Here is a 16,426-nt window from a genome sequence, read left to right on the forward strand (position 1 = left end):
GTTCGAGCGGACAATTCTGAGGGGAAAGTGACTTCGTCTGAAAGCAAAGGATCGTTCTGTCTGCTTCTGCAACTGTTCCCAGGACTCACTTGAGCCCGGCCAACTTAATTGGTACGGACATTCGATCGACCTGTACAGGTGGGTAATCTCAGGACATTCGTTCGAACTTCGAACTGTACACGTGAGTCAAAAATACTGGCTCCGTTTCAAAACCAAGAAAATACAGGCAAATACAATACTTCAGGTGTGCAGAAATAATGTTCAGCAGAAAGTAAAAGATATGCTAAGCAGAACATTTTATTTACTATTTTCAGTACAACTGCAATTTACATTCTCCTGTCGCATTCAGAAATGCCGAACATACATTCTACTTATTGCCACATGATACTGAATAGTTCCTCCCATAATGTAAAATAAATTTTACAAAATTGGGCATGAAAACTTCCGGTCTTCTTTGCTCTACTAATATACAGCAAGGTCCAAACTCTCAACCTGAATAACTTCAAACGGTAGATAAGCTTCCAACTGCAAATGGTTCAACGGCAGGATTCTCAAAGCCACCAGTTTCGCTGTCAATCTTTTGCAGCTGACTAGATACCAGAGAATGAGGGGCCGCTGAGGTTCAATAGTTGGCAGGAAATATAATTAGTCAGCTCCACAATGAAATGTAAAGGAGAAATAAAAGTAGAGCAAGGTGGTAGAACAAACTGACCAGACCTCTACCAGCATCTTTTACTCACCAAACATACCCCAGGCAGATAATAACTGAGACAACAATAAGAAACAAACAGAAGGGTGAAATGTTAAAATCAATGATCCCAATGGTTAACTTGGTGTGGTTGAATAGAAGATCCGTGAGACTGAGGTTCGAGGAGGCTAGAGAACTAAAAAACCCTCACCAAATCAGCATATAGATCTTTGCTAAACCTGGATCACTTGCTTAAGCCCAGTATGTACAGAATGCGCTGAGATGGTGGGCAACTAGTAAACGTAAGTTTTAGTTGAGGCTTACTTAGCGCATACCCTATATGCATCTAATTTCAAGGACCTAATATTTCTGGTTTATTTTCAGCATTAAAATCATTTTTTGGTAACATTCTACAATGAAGAATTTTGACATGTTTTTAAAACAGAAGAGAAAAAACTAAGCCCAATTATTTCAGTATCAAAGCAGGGGGGATGATCAGTTTCAGTTCAGTATTTGGGCCATCATATCGGCCAGTCAAACCAATAGGGAAATTAATCTCATTCATCATCTCATCTCCATCAACTGAACTAAAAAAATAATCATCTATTGAATAAATGAAATTATTCTACAAAGAACAAGGCTGAAATAAGAATGACGGACAGGACAGGAGCACAAAACCATAGGTTTTATGGAAAAAAGAAGATAGCAGGTTCTTTACCCCAAAATACTATACAGAATAAAACACAGTATAAGAAAACAATGGCATCCTCATCTTCACAAACGAATCAAAAAAAAATGAAAGAAAGGAAGTAAGGAAAAAAAAATATTGTTGCAGATGCATCAGATCTCCAAGGTGATAAGAGTGTGACATCACAGAGATGCCTCAGATGCAAATTACCCATAAACTTGTGTCTCCTCATCTGCATCAACAATGTTCCTCCAAAAAAACAGCAACAAAAATGAGGAAGAATATAATTTGGTAAAGATGAGAAATCAAACATTTTGAGGAAATGAAAGGGATGATCAGTTTCGGTTCAGTATTTAGGCCATCATATCAGGATGCATCAGATCTCCAAGGTGAAAAGAGTGTGACATCACAGAGACGCCTCAGATGCAAATTACCCATAAACTTGTGTCTCCTCATCTGCATCAACAATGCTCCTCGAAAAAACAGCAACAAGAATGAGGAAGAATATAGTTTGGCAAAGACAAGACAAATCAAACATTTTGAGGAAATGAGAGGATGATCAGTTTCGGTTCAGTATTTAGGCCATCATATCAGCCAATCAAACCAATAGGGAAATTAATCTCATTCATCATCTCATCTCTCGCCCATTAAAATCCAAAACAAAAGATTTTAGAAAAGAAAGTCCTAAGAACACAACAGGCATCATCAAGGGTAAGGCCAAGGGGGGACGCATCAGATTTCCAAGGTGAAAAAGAGAGACAAAACAGAAAAGTCTCAGATGCAAATTACCCATAAATTTCTGCTTCCTCATCTCCATCAATAACACACCTTTCAACAAAGAAAGGAATCAGCAATTGGAGAAAAGAAGATTAATCATCAATTTTCCATCCAAAATATAAAATAAAACACAAGTAGGGATATGATCAGATAGAGCTAATACATGATTCATTGGACATCATAGCATCCATCAACAATATAATGTCATCCTCATTTCGCCCACAGGAATCAAAAGGAAAAAAAAAAAAGTAATAACTCAAACAAGCAGAAGAGAACATTATTGCAGATGCATCAGATCTCCAAGGTGAAAAGAGTGTGACATCACAGAGACGCCTCAGATGCAAATTACCCATAAAACTTGTGCCTCCTCATCTGCACCAACAATGTTCATAAAAAACAGCAACAAGGAAGAATATAGATTGGTGAAGACAAGACAGGAAGGCAAGCAAAAGAAAACATGTTTTTTCATGAAAACAAGAGAATGATCAGACTCGGTTCAGAATTTAGGCCATCATATCGGCCAATCAAACCAATAGGGAAATTAATCTCATTCATCATCTCATCTCTCATCAATTAACACAAAAAACAAAATAATTTTGTACGGTAAGTACTGAAAACGCAACAGCATCATCAAGGGGAATGAATCAGTTCTTCAAGGTGAAAAGAGTGACATCATTGAAATAAATCAGACGCAAAATAACCAAAAACTGGTGTCCCCTCATCTGCATCACAGCAGGCCCATTTCAACAAAGAAACAAACCAGCAAATTCAACACAAGATAAACCAACAGGTTTTTTCCTCAGAAATATAGCATAACAAGCACTGTGGGACATAATTAGATAGAGCTAATACATGATTCACTGGACAGCATACTAGTCCATCAACAAATATTGGCATCATCATCTCACGTAAACAAATAAAAAAAGAAGACAAAAGGGGAGAACATTATAACGGATGCATCAGATCTCCAAGGTGATAGAGTGTGACATCACAGAGATGCCTCAGACGCAAATTACCCATAAACTTCTGTCTCCTCATCTGCATCAATAACGCTCATCCAAGAAACAGCAAAAACAATGAAGAATAGAGATAGGCAAAGAACTATGAACTTTTGTAAATGGCTCTCTCTCACTAGTTGGCAAAGATGCAGGCCAACCTATTGTCGAGAGCTGTCGGGAGAAGAAACAGACAGCTAAACTCCAGATGAAGGTTCTACTAGACTCCCTCCAAACATAAATAATTTCAGCACATAGCTTGCTAATTGTCTATTGTCCGGGTAAAGTCCAGTTCATGCCATCATATGTACAGTACATATGATCTAGGGAACAATAAATGGATGACATATCAACATAATCCACAAAATAGCAGCTCAGAACAACAATTGGAGCACATCCTAGAAAGCATGCATTATTTTTTGAAATAAAATACGAGTACTAAATTGGTGTACAACAAAAAAAAAAACAGAACCAAGCGCAAATTAGGTACCAACTTTACTATGGCAAGACTACCAATGTTATTAGATAACAGGTACAATCAATCAAATCTTTGATAAATCTACAGAAATGCAAAATCAACATGACGTGTATATCACCATCAGCTAGTAAACAACAACAGGAGCAGCTCATATTTGCAGAACAACCACAGTAAAGCTAAACACTATGTCATCTACTCAACACTGAAACACATCGGCAATGAGATGCGCACGGTCATCAGATTTTCCGATCAAATGCTTAAAAGCTAAACACTATGTCATACAGTTGGCACAACCTATGGCCCGTTGGTGGCCGGGCAGAGCGCAGCGCCGCGTGGAGGTGGGTACGGGTGGTGCGGCAGAGCCGGTGGAGGAGGCGGCAAGGCTCCGGCGAGGGTTGGCGGCGGTGGTCTCTGCTCGGGTATGTCTGCTCGGTGGATGAGTAAGCGGTTGCGCTAGGGTTTGGACTATATAGACCCGGTACGGTGAGGTTTTTTCCCGCTGTGGGCTGTGGTGCTCCTATACATCGCTTTAAGCGATGCAAGGGACCGAATCGCTTAAGGACCCACGACCTGGGCCGGCCCATTTGGGTCCGCTGTCGCTAGATCTCTGGTCGTTCGGGATTCAAATCCGTGAACGCTATCGTTATGGTGTTCCGTGGTTTTTTTAATATTCAAAATTTAAATAAATGTTCAAATTTAGAAATAGTTCAGACTTTGAAAATGTTCAAACTAGAAAATTGTTCAGATTTGAAAATTGTTTAGATTTGAAAATTGTTTAGATTTGAAAATTGTTCAGACTTTGAAAATGTTCAAACTAGAAAATTGTTCAGATTTGAAAACTAAGAATTTTAAATTAAAGAAAATTCATATTTGAACAAATTTGAACAAATTTCGAATTTAAACAAAATTATAATATGAAAATTTTAAAATCAGAACAGAAAACAAATCTGAAAATTGTTCAAACGCAAAAAATGTTCATATCTAAAAGTGTTAAAAATAAAAATTGTTTAAACTTAAAAATTGTTCAAATTTTAAAAAGTTCAAATCTAAAAATATTCAAACTTAAAGAACGTTCAAATTCGAAAAAGTTCAAAATTTGGAAAGTTCACAAAAAACCAGTCAGCAAAACAAAAAACTGGAGGAAAAAAACCAGCAGAACCAAATGAAAAACAAGTAATAAAAAATGAGAAAACTGAAGAAAAAGGCGAAGGAAAACCAATTCCGTCGCTAATGGGCCGGCCCAACTTGATCCCGCTCTGAGCGGAGCGACTGCTCGCTCCCGCGTTGAGCGGAGAATAGGGATCCGCGCTGTGGGCTGCTTCGTCATAGGATTGTCCAGTGGCTTTTGGGCCGAATTATTTGGAGGAATGGTTAGAAAATTCAACTCACTCCGTTTCATAAATCTTTGGCGTGGTTTTAGTTTAGATTTAGAGTGATCAGAGACGATGGCAAGCAGTTGAAGTGATTGTTTTATACTACTATGGTGTGTCTCTCATCTAAAACAAAGAAAGTTTTCGAATGATTTTCGATCAAACTGGTTTCTGAACAAAATGCATTTTCAAACCTGAGTCCAGTTGTTAGGATATGATATTGCTAATATAATACGGTATAGGATAATCTGATTGTTCTAGCTGGATTATCTGACCATTCAAATATGGTTATCTAGTTTATTGATAACTTTGTAACTATTTACTTGCAATACTTTATTGAAAAAATTAACTTGTAATTCGGTGATTTACGTTTGTTACGAGATGGTGCATATGTGTGTTAATATTTCATTTTGTACTTTTACTATCTTGGGAGTGTTTTATGTGTGCTTGATGTGTATAAATATTAATATTTGCTCGTTCTCTGTGTATATTTCATTGGAATATTATCGTTTCTGATCCAAGTCTTCTCAATTATTGTAGCATGTCATAATATATCCAATATAATTCATTACTTGTATCTGCATTCTGCTGTGTATAGCTTCCGCTTTCGAATAAAAAAAGGATGCAATGTAAACGCTATATAGCCAATCTTCTCTGATTCACCTACTGTCGTCGTGGTAATTCAACAGATGCCATAGGGTGGCTTAAGTTGGGACCGATGTGTACCGAGAAAACCGAAGGAGGGGAGAATGGAGACGAGACTCACTCAAATACACACACAAACAAGGCGATGTACCTAGGTTCAGGACCCTCGTGAGGAGGTAAAGTCCCTACTTCTGCATGCTTCTACTATATGATCTCAACAAGGAGCTACATGGTGTTTCACTTAGCCTTCTGGTTGGAGGTAGAGGAAGAACTAGCGTACGGCTTAAAACTAGGAACTCGGTTCTCTGTACAAGGGAAGTGTCCATCTCCTTATATAGGGGAGAGGAGGCTTACAAGGGAAGGACCCCTCGGAATAAATGCCTACCTAAACTAACTTTATAGAGCTTCTATGGCTCAGGCCATGACGTTCCCTTCTGCACCCTTTGTCTGGTGACCTTCCTTGGTCGGCCTACGGATGCTTTGTTCGTCATCAAGCTGCTTTGGCTCCAAGGCTTCGTTAAAGCTTATCTTGCTTACCTCCTCGATGTCCTTTGGCTACAAGAGGAAATCTTTGACTAGGGTGCCGACATATAGCGGTTGAGGCTATGCTAGACCTACGACGGTTTAACAGGAGTAAACCGGACCCCTGTCTTTCTCTCCTTCCAGACCTTGATCTCTTGGAAGTGTTTCCGGCTTAGCTATCGCCGGTTCCTCTCGCTCCGGCATACCCTTTCCAGTATACCGGACCGTACCAGCCAGGTGACCTTTTAATCTGGTCTCTCCTATCCGGATTATCCTTTGATCCGGTTTATAAGTATCTTACTTTGGCATATTTTCCATACTCTTGACCTACCGGGGGTCATCCCCCCGACACCTACCCGCAATAAAAAAACTTCTCTAATTCACCCATGCTTCTATTTCTGTCACTGGGTCCCATGAAGAAATTATTTGCCAAATTATGCATATACATTTGTTTTGATATTATGCATCTGGAGTGACAATAAGAAGCAACAAAATTGTAGAAGATATGCTAAGCAAAACATTTTATTTACTAGTTTCATTCCCAACGAGATTAACAAGCTCTGTTCCAAAACAAGAACAGAGAACACAACGATGATTTTTCGATAAGGGACGCTTTATTACTCAAAAAAATTTAAGCATTACACCCAGCCTCTGCATAACCAGGATGCACACAGCCGTTTAGAAGTCTAGGATCCATCGACATGCGATACAATAAATGATAAAAAAGACCAACTACTATGACGCTCTGTTGGCTTCAATCCTCCGACTATGCAGCCACCCATGTTGGGAAATAAACTCTGTGGTCGTGTTCTCCAATCGTGTAGACACCTCCATAAAGAGATCGCGATCCTCCAAACGCTGAAGTGGCGACCATGAACGGAGCAAAGCCATACACCGGTAGATGACCTGCATAAGAGAAGAATTTTTGTCATTAAAAACCTTGTCGTTCCTACATAGCCAAAGCGACCATGCAACATCAATCTATCCCACTCTGATAATCTTTTTGTACCTAGAATTCACCCCATTTAGCCATTCCCAAAAATGTTTGCAATGCTACGGGGAGGGTATAAGGTAGAAACTATCTGAATGATTGACCATATAGATCTAGCAACTCGACAGTTGAAGAAAATGTGTTTAATTATCTCTTCCTCGTGACAGAACACACATTTCGTACAACCTTACCAGTTGCGCTTTACAAGGTTATCTTTAGTAAGAATCACACCTCGACGAAGATACCATGCAAAGACCTTTGTTTTGAGAGGTATCTTCATCTTCCAGATGGATTTATTATTTAGAACCGGTTGTGCAGATAGGCATAATGCTTTGTACATGGAGCTAACCAAAAATATGCCATTTTTGGTGAGACTCAAACGGAATTCATCCGTCCCCTGAACCAGCTGGATTGAACCTAACCGCTGAAGCAGTTCATTCCAAGAAGCTAGCCGATGACCGACAAGATCACGCCTGAACATCATAGAGGGGGGAGAAGATTCCATCACCTTCTGCAAAGTATCCCCTTTATGACGAACAATACTGTACAAGGCCGGATACTGTTCACGAAGAGTGGTTGTTCCCAACCAGCGATCCTCCCAGAACCTTATCTCCGCCCCATTCTTAATGGGGAAAGAACCAAATGGGAAAAAATGCTTCTTAGTTGCCATGATACTAGCCCAAAAATGTGAATCATCTGGTTTTTCAAGAACCTGAGAGATCGCCTTTGAGCAAACATACTTTTTTCGCAAAAGTTGTTGCCATACCACATCCTCCGTTAACAACCTGACTAGCCATTTACCAAGCAAAGCCCTGTTCTTAACTTCAAGATCATGAACACCAAGTCCACCTTGATCTTTCGTACGGCATACAACACTCCATTTAGTTAACCGGTATTTTTTCTTCTCACTACCCCCTTGCCAAAAGAATCTAGATTGGAAATAGCCCAATCTATGCAAGACTCCTTTTTGGTAACTGGAAGAAAGAATTCATATAGAGTACCATATTTGTGAGTACCGAATTAATGAGAACTAATCTTCCACAAAGGGATAGTAATTTTCCTTTCCAACTAGTAAGACGTTTTTGAAGTCTTTCTTCAATAATTTTCCATTCAGCCAAAGTGAGTCTCCGATAGTGTATCGGAATACCCAGGTAGCTAATTGGAAAATAACCAATCCCACAGCTAAATAATTCAGCATATGAGAAACACAACTATGATGCCTGCAGAAATGCCTTGACATACTTTGTACACCATGACATATGGTACTGAATCTGCTACATAGTTCCTCACATGCTGCCAAAATGAAAGAAAAAAAACAGAAAACTCAAAATGAGATTTTGCATGCTGGCCAATGAAAACTTCCAGACCTCTTTGCCCTACTATTATACAGTAACCTCCCAAACCCTCAACTCTCAACTAACTACAAACATTACATAAAGCTTAGAGATGCAAATGGTTTATTCTTGAGGGACGACGGGATTCTCGACGTCACTGCTAGCAGCATTACGCTGCCCCTCCTGAGCGGCTGATGGCTGGCCTGTAGGTTGACTAGATGCCGGAGTTTGCTGCTGCTGTTGTGCCACGCGTGGCCTGCGAGCACGGCGTTGTTGAGCCGGAGCGATTGCCCTCCACCTCAGTATTTCGACGATGATGGAGTTGCCAATCATTCCCACACCGAAACCAGCAAAGGTGGCCAGGATGATGGATATCACAGCTTGCAAATGGAGCTGCAACAGTTCTCAAACATCAATATTTGCACAACGAATTGCTTAATTAACCCCAAGTGGATGTAAGTGAGGCAGGAGCTGTGCTTACATATCTGTAGAACAGATGAGTGAAAAATACAACGAAGAGGAACTGGATAGCACCGTAGATCCAAACGTACCTTCTTGCCACTGCAGAGTTTCAGGCACACAGGTTAAAAAATATGTCTAGTTGCCATGCTGTGTGCTAATTGCTGTGTAAGATGATTAGTGTCATACCCATGCTGCTTGTTGTCAATGATGAGAATAGACCTAGGATACATGAGAAGGGCAGTGATATCGCCAAGGCAGCAAAACCATTATGGCCAACCTATCAGATGAAATAAAAAAAATATGATCAATATATCAATGTAACCGAGTGCAAGGAATTTGTAATAAGAAGATAACAAGAGAGAGATGGTTACCAGCAACTGCTCCAAGAAGCAGAAGTAGGCAAGAATGCTTACGATCACAAGGATTGGTGTTCCATGCCACAATCTGTGTAACCAGATGTCAAAAGGAATCACACGTCAGGTTGTATAAACCTAAGACCGTAGTAGTAGGTATGACTAGTATACAATTAGCACACATCATTCTATTTCTAGAGGAAATTTGTATGGTGATCTGGCATTACAAAAACAATCACCCTTCAGGTTGTATAAATCTATGACAGTAGCAGGTAGGTATGACTATTATACTATTAGCACACATCATTCTATTTCTAGAAGAAATTTGCATCTTGATCTGTCACGACAATGCATCAGATTGGCCTTCTCAAAGTAGGTAGTCAAGCTATCCACATAATATTACCAGGTGGTGGCACAGGTGTTATCAGACTCCAGATGAGTAACACAAACGTTTCAAGTAACACCAGCCATTGTTTAGTTAAACAATTTAACTTGCCTGTACCGAGCGTGTCGAGACCCGTTGGCACCACCGTTACCGACACGGCTCGCCTCGCCACGCACGCTCTGAACACGTAGAAGGGTGACCGGGAGGTTCTGGACCTCCACCTTGCACACCTCGCAGGTCCTGGTGCCCTTGATGCTGAACCACTTGAGGGCACAGTCCTTGTGGGCTAGTGCGAGCTCACCCTTGCAGGCGCACTCCAGCTTCATGGTGCCGCTCCCTTCGGACAGCTCCACCATGCAGATCCGGCACACCGCCTCTTCCTCTGCTATGTCCTCTCCATCCTCCTCTCCAGCCCCTGTATGAAACAGCTAGATGACATTAACGATTAGCACCGTGCACTATCAGAATTCAGGAATGTCAGGAACTCTGCATGGCTGATAATACAGTAACATCAGAATTCAAACTGAAGCTGTAAACAGGGTGATATGTATGTTGGACAGTAGAATCCACCCACCTGATTCGGTGGGTTCTATGTCCGGAACGACATTGCTCGGTGTGGCGGGGTTTCGTGGCGTGGAAGGGACCACGCGGTACACCCCGCCGAGCGAGTTCATCCTTTTGATGCTTTTCACCGAGTTGAACTTCTTCATGTTCATGGGGAGGGACTGCGAACGGTGCATGCCTGCTTTATCCTAGACACCAACAGAACCAAACTAACATAGCTTGAGCAACAAAGTTACAATTCAGATAACAAAAAGTTGCAAGCGAAATTAGAGATAAAAAACGCTTACAACGGCAGGATCGTTCGGGGTCTTGTCGGCTCCGTGCAGCGAGAGAAAGTTCGACCCCGAGACGACACTGTTATCATCGTCGTTCACGGGGAGCGACGACGTCCTCGCGATCCTGGCACTGAAGAGCCTGGAGAAGGAGGCCTCGTACCCTCTGACCGACGACTTGAAGCTGCCTCCTCCGGGAAGCAGGCTCCTCACCGTCTGCCGCAGCTTGAACGACGGCGTTCGCTGCGGCGCCGGCGGCGGCTTGCAAGAACCGGGTGTTCTGCTGCTGCTGTTGGAGCCGGGCGTCGCTGGTGTGGTATCTGCTTCTGCTGTTGCAGCCGAGTGTTCTGCTGATGCTGCTGTCGGTGTGATGACGGGGTGGCGAGGCACGGCCGTGCTGCTCGCCGTCGGGATGTCGATCGAGAGGTGCGGCCTCTTCGGCTGCTGAGGGTGCTGATCAGCAGGGGCAGGGCCTCCTCCTAGCATTGGATTTGCTCCACTCGTAGGAGTACTGCTGCTGCTGCTCTCCTACAAATCCAAAGAGGAAGAACAAGAAGCAGAGTGAAAAAAAGAGGCTTTCAGTTCAACTCATAGAGCAGAAGTTTAAAATTGTCACGCGGGGACAAGATAAATATCTGGGCACACGGCCATGCCGCTACTGACTGGAATTAAACAACCACATGCTCTTGCTCTGACTCCACTCACTGAACCCCGGCTATTAATGAGACGGGACGGGACGAACTCAGCTGGGAAGGAAGAAATTGATTTCTACCTATTGACCAAGAACATACCTGCTCCTTTTTTGGAGAATCCATGGCGTGCTGCAAGTTGCTCAAGAACAACTCCTCTGGCTCTTCCTCTTCTTGGCTGGATGGAAAATGGGAGGTGTCCGTCCAAACGGGGCGATGACGATGGGTTTTTCTTGCTAGTGGCAGAAGAGCCGATTCTGGTAGGCGGTAGTGGGCGATGATTAGATGTGACCGGCGGCCATAAATAGGGGAGGGGGAGGGGGAGGTGGGTGCGGTTGCGGTGGCGGCGAGTGGAGAAGAAGGGCCAGGGAGGTGGCGCAGCGGCGGAAGGCAGAGACGCGATAGGCAGATGAAAAAGGGAGCTCTTTTTGGGATCTCCATGAACGTCCCAGTAGTGGCGACGCGTATAGGAGCTCAGTACATGAGCTCACAAAGGCACCACGAACACTGAGACTTCTCGGTGACTACGAGCCTACGACGAGTATAGGACTATAGGGGATTGTGACTTTGTGTCACTTACAAGTGGGGCCATGTGGGGTCCACATAATGAAGGGTTCCACTTGACCCCACTTGTAAGTGACACAAAGTCAGTGACTTTGTGGGCTGACAAAGTCACTGAAGCACAATCCGACTATAGGAGTACTTGCTCTTTCCCCAACCAGTGGATTTCGAAAGGTCAGAGAGAAAAAGGCTTCCAAAACTTGTCCATTCAAAAGAAAAAAAAACTTCATAAGATCATCTCCAATCGCGTTCTCCAAAGCGTCCCCTAAACGGCGCGCTGATCGACGTTTGAGAGACATCCCTCCCTAGCCATATCCCCCAAACGTCGCCCCCAATTTTTTTTTATAGAATTTTCGAAAACTCAACCATTTATTAAACATAGCATACAAATAAATATGTTTGTCCAAATTATTTTAAAATTAAAATACAACAAACAATAAAACAACTAAACAAATGTAATAAATGGGGCTAGATCTAGGCGTTGCAGCATTTGCTGATAATCCTTTGATCCTCCACATATGCTCAACGAGATCATTTTGAAGTTGCTCGTGAAAATTGATGTGACGGATCTCTGCGTGCATGGCGAGAAAATCAGCAAAAATATGCAGGCAACTCATGATCAACCTCCGCAAGAGGACCCTGAACGCTCTCATTTTCCCCCTCCCCACCTCTCAGCTCGCTACAGTACCTGAGCTTATTCTCGCTCTCACCGGGCCGCTCCTACTCCCTCTCCACCAGGCTAGCCGGCCGGAGTTGGAGAGGAGATGGCGCCGGAGTACATAGCAGTAGTAGTAGAGTTAGGCTATGGTCCCTAGTGACGTATGGAGTGCATGCCGGGAGAGAGGTGGCGGATCCCATCGGCTGGATCTGGCGCCGCATCGTCTTCTTCCTCGACCTCATTGAGCTCCAGCGGTCGGAGCCAGAGGTGTGGCGGCGGAGGGAGATGAGGATCTCCGTAAATAAAGCCGTCCCCCGCGGATCTGGTATCTGGCGATGCTGCGGTGGCCTCCTCCTCTCTGTTCATCACGGTGGTGAAAGAGAAGAGGGTTGCCCACCTGCTCGTCGCTGGCTACTGCATCCGCAGCAGGGAAGCTCGTTGGCTTCTACTAGGAGGCTCTTCACGGTGACGCTGTCGCCGTATCCTATGGCTGGAAGGCAGCCCCTCCATCGGAGGATTTCCACGGCGCCACTATCGCCGTACTTCATGGCCGAAGGGCGGCCCCTCCTCCCTCGTGTGACGGCGACCGGCCGTCCTCAGGGCAACAGCAACCTCCGTCAAGCGTTCATGCCGACTCGGAGGATCTCCAGTTTCGTCGGAGTTAGCTCCCACCTTTGCACCCAAAGTGGTTCCGTCCCCGGCGGCGTAGATGTTTACTCCGGCGAGATTCGTCGCGGTGAAGAAGGAGCTGGACCTGATCGCGTTTTTTGCATTTTACTCTAGGGTCCTCAGTGCAATTTGTAAGGGCTAGGTTGTAATTTGCTTGTTTTCTTTAGGCCTTCCTGTAAAATGTACTGCACCGCATAATGAATGAAGCCCTAGGTCCTTCGGGACCTTTCCTGTTCAAAAAAAAGACACTCATAGGGACCAACACGTCTCCTGATCTGATTCTTGTGGTCATCCTTGATGATCATGTTCTGCATGATCACACAAGCATGCATCACCTCCCACATTTGGTCGTGAGATCAGCTTAGAGCAGGGTACCGGACAATTGCAAATTGAGCTTGAAGCACACCAAATGCCCGCTCGACATCCTTCCTGCAAGCCTCCTATCGCGAAACAAAATGGTAATTCTTCTGGCCCGATGGAGGCCGGGATTGTTTTGACAAAAGTGCCCATTTTGGATGTATAACATCGGCTAGATAATATCCTTTGGTATATTGGTATCCATTGATCTCATAGTTGCATGGTGGAGCATGACCTTCCACTAGTTTGCTGAACATCGGAGACCGCTGCAACACGTTAATGTCATTGTGTGATCCCGCCATGCCAAAGAAAGAATGACAAATCCACATGTCATAATCTACCACACCTTTAAGCACCACACTGCAATATCCATGATGCCCTTTGTATATACCTTGCCAAGCAAACCGGTAGTTCTTTCAGGACCAGTGCATGCAATCGATGTTGAATCCACTCGCATCATTTTGTGTCATGATCCTTGTAGTCTCTTTTTCAGTTGGCCCTCTCAAGTAGTATTTGTCAAACTTTCCCACCACAGCTCGGTAAAACTTGTACATGCACTCAATGGTAGTAGACTCACTCAGGCGAAGGTAGTCGTCCTGTGTGCACTTCTGAATCGACGAGAACCCGACAACGCCTACAACGTTGTGCTTCAGCTTGAAGTAGGGATCGAACTCTCGAACACCGTGGATGATATTCATGAACAAACCCTTGCTCATCCTATAACAGCACCGAAAATTGTCGGCCTGTGTTTCGTCATCTGTGAAGTAGTCGTTGTGCAGTATGGTATGCCCCTCGTCCTCTGCCGGGGCTTCAACTTATTTCTCCCCGGCCTTGATCCTCCGCAGCGTGGCCTCTTCCGCTTCTCCGCCTCGGCGTCAAGCATGTTTTGGAGGGATGCGATGATCAGCAAATGCTCCTGGATGTCGTCGTCGAAGGTTTGCTCGTCCTCCAGCAGTCGGACAAGCATCTCATCATCGCTATCCATGTCTGAAGCAAAATTAATGGTTCAAATTCAGCCGCGGCAGACGAGGCAGCGAACAGCGATCTGTCGCGCCTACCTGACAAGGCGTCGAACACCTTATGTGCGCGAAGGTGGAGCGGATTTGACGCCGCGTTCTGGGATGTGCTGGCGAAGCGGCGGCGGTGAAAAGGCGGGCGAGAGAGCCAGACGCGACGACGGTGCCCCACTCAGAAGAGATCTGCCATAGAAACGGCCGGCAAATCGAGTGGCAGCGGAGGGGTGGGAGGCGCGGGAGGGAAGGTGCGACGAGAAATAAAAGGCGTGAACCAACCGTAATGGAAGTGGTCACCGACAGGTGGGAGCTCGCCTCGCTTTTCGTTGTGTACGGCGTGCCCAGAGCGTCCCCTATTTTGCGGGGACGGGCTCGGGGCGCCGAACACCGTATTGGGCCGCGCCGGATGGAAGGAGACTTTGGGGCGCGCGGCTGAGAACGAAATTTTATCCGGCGCGCCTCAAATCCATTTAGGAGAACGGGACGCTTTGGGGGACGCGGCTGGAGATACTCTAAGGTTGTCAGGTTGACGTGTTCATGTCAAGGTTCTTCCAAATTTACTATGGAAAATGTTGCTATGGAATCATATGTGCTATGTTTTATACGAATTCTAACATTTCCACTCAAACATCTTTGATGAATCCTTTGTTTTTGGTGTGATAATAAAGCAAACTTTAGTGCGTATCATGTCAGAAAAATAACTTTGGTGCGCACGAAAATCATGCTGTAATCCCCCCCCCCCCCCCCCCCCTCCCACACACACACTTCAGAATTGTGTAAATTTACCATTTTAAAGAAAATTTGTAGGACCTTTACAACCTTATTTCAATAATTCAAATGCCCTTTATGCTAGGAAAATTCTACAGTAGAACCATATGTTTGTTTGATTGGTTGGCTAGCGTGGTATCATACGGAAGATCAAAGATCATATTGAATACCATGAGTGTTTGCCTATGATAGTCAATATTCTTTTGATGCTACTCCGTTCGATCCATAATACGTTCGTAGTTTTAGTTCAAGAACTAAACCGCGACACTTACTATGGATCAAATAGAGCACAAATTGGATAACGCGTTATATATTCCTACGGAATCATCAACTTGCGACTTCTGTTCCAAAGGGAACGGTAGAAAATACGAATCTGTTTGACAGAGATGTGCACTACTAACTATGATTCGAGGTCAGTATTTGCAACGCGGGATTTAATGCAAAGTTGTGTCAGATTATGACGTGCATGATAGGGAGCATCAGTTGTATGCTTCGTACGGACAATTAAAACTGCAGCTTGCACGCCAAGTAATTAATCGACGCGTCCATGTGCCAGGCTTAGCAAATCGTTTTGTATGAAAGTAAACTACAAGAAATTTTGCGAAACTAAAAGCCATCGTCGTCACTTGCGTAGTTCTTAGCTCGATAAAGTTGATAAATAGATAAATTTCGATAAAAGACGATAACTATATAGGAGAAGGAATGATCAAAAACCGCAAATGGAGGCCGAGCTACATGTAACCTTTTATTTTTAAAAATTTGAAAATTAAAGTTTTAAGTTTCAAAAAAAATCTGACAAAATTCTAGATGTAGACAATGATGAAATCTACATACATGCAAAAATCTCAATGTAAAATTCTTTGTATTGTGGATTACATAAAAATGATAAAATCTGACAGGTTTTATAGATTTTAAATATGCATTATTCACTATTCTCAAATCCACACATTTTTATTTTTGTGTAGCCTAAAGTACTAAGAATTTCACATTGAGATTTTGTTATCGCCAGATTTTGGCCAAATCAGGAGATGGGCCGTAATTGAGATGGGCTTGAAGAAGATGCACGTGGAGAATATCTGAAGCGGCCTCGCACGAGAGTTTGGGCTAAATTGCCCGTGTATCTGTATATTATTAGATCGTATTTATAATTAGAAGACAGAGTCTAGCTCGTACACGGTTGGGTTTAT

The 16,426-nt window shown here is 43.6% G+C and overlaps 1 protein-coding gene, 1 long non-coding RNA gene and 9 other non-coding genes across 11 annotated transcripts; all 11 read right to left on the reverse strand.

Moving 5' to 3' along the window:
* Window positions 1-281: 281 nt before the first annotated feature.
* Window positions 282-4,050, reverse strand: LOC127331007 (uncharacterized). Its single transcript, XR_007869505.1, has 2 exons — window positions 713-4,050; window positions 282-615 (listed from the first exon to the last, which is right to left on the reverse strand). It is a non-coding gene; the product is annotated as an uncharacterized lncRNA (long non-coding RNA).
* LOC127337321 (small nucleolar RNA Z102/R77) lies at window positions 1,178-1,263 on the reverse strand. The gene has a single exon (XR_007873732.1). It is a non-coding gene; the product is annotated as a small nucleolar RNA Z102/R77 (small nucleolar RNA).
* On the reverse strand, window positions 1,521-1,617 carry LOC127337316 (small nucleolar RNA Z101). The gene has a single exon (XR_007873727.1). It is a non-coding gene; the product is annotated as a small nucleolar RNA Z101 (small nucleolar RNA).
* LOC127337317 (small nucleolar RNA Z101) lies at window positions 1,745-1,841 on the reverse strand. Its single transcript, XR_007873728.1, has one exon. It is a non-coding gene; the product is annotated as a small nucleolar RNA Z101 (small nucleolar RNA).
* On the reverse strand, window positions 1,930-2,015 carry LOC127337324 (small nucleolar RNA Z102/R77). Its single transcript, XR_007873735.1, has one exon. It is a non-coding gene; the product is annotated as a small nucleolar RNA Z102/R77 (small nucleolar RNA).
* Window positions 2,101-2,196, reverse strand: LOC127337320 (small nucleolar RNA Z101). The gene has a single exon (XR_007873731.1). It is a non-coding gene; the product is annotated as a small nucleolar RNA Z101 (small nucleolar RNA).
* LOC127337318 (small nucleolar RNA Z101) lies at window positions 2,437-2,534 on the reverse strand. The gene has a single exon (XR_007873729.1). It is a non-coding gene; the product is annotated as a small nucleolar RNA Z101 (small nucleolar RNA).
* Window positions 2,633-2,718, reverse strand: LOC127337322 (small nucleolar RNA Z102/R77). Its single transcript, XR_007873733.1, has one exon. It is a non-coding gene; the product is annotated as a small nucleolar RNA Z102/R77 (small nucleolar RNA).
* Window positions 2,790-2,884, reverse strand: LOC127337319 (small nucleolar RNA Z101). The gene has a single exon (XR_007873730.1). It is a non-coding gene; the product is annotated as a small nucleolar RNA Z101 (small nucleolar RNA).
* Window positions 3,105-3,200, reverse strand: LOC127337315 (small nucleolar RNA Z101). The gene has a single exon (XR_007873726.1). It is a non-coding gene; the product is annotated as a small nucleolar RNA Z101 (small nucleolar RNA).
* A 4,343-nt stretch (window positions 4,051-8,393) lies between the features above and the next one.
* Window positions 8,394-11,490, reverse strand: LOC127331009 (uncharacterized). Its single transcript, XM_051357096.2, has 8 exons — window positions 11,316-11,490; window positions 10,540-11,052; window positions 10,263-10,440; window positions 9,800-10,103; window positions 9,322-9,394; window positions 9,137-9,227; window positions 8,970-9,049; window positions 8,394-8,881 (listed from the first exon to the last, which is right to left on the reverse strand). The coding sequence occupies exons 1-8, from the start codon at window positions 11,337-11,339 to the stop codon at window positions 8,612-8,614; spliced, it is 1,533 nt and encodes a 510-aa protein (XP_051213056.1). The 5' UTR covers window positions 11,340-11,490; the 3' UTR covers window positions 8,394-8,611.
* Between the last annotated feature and the right edge of the window lie 4,936 nt (window positions 11,491-16,426).

The sequence above is a fragment of the Lolium perenne genome, chromosome 2, assembly GCF_019359855.2.
Source record: "Lolium perenne isolate Kyuss_39 chromosome 2, Kyuss_2.0, whole genome shotgun sequence".
Taxonomy (NCBI): Eukaryota; Viridiplantae; Streptophyta; class Magnoliopsida; order Poales; family Poaceae; genus Lolium; species Lolium perenne.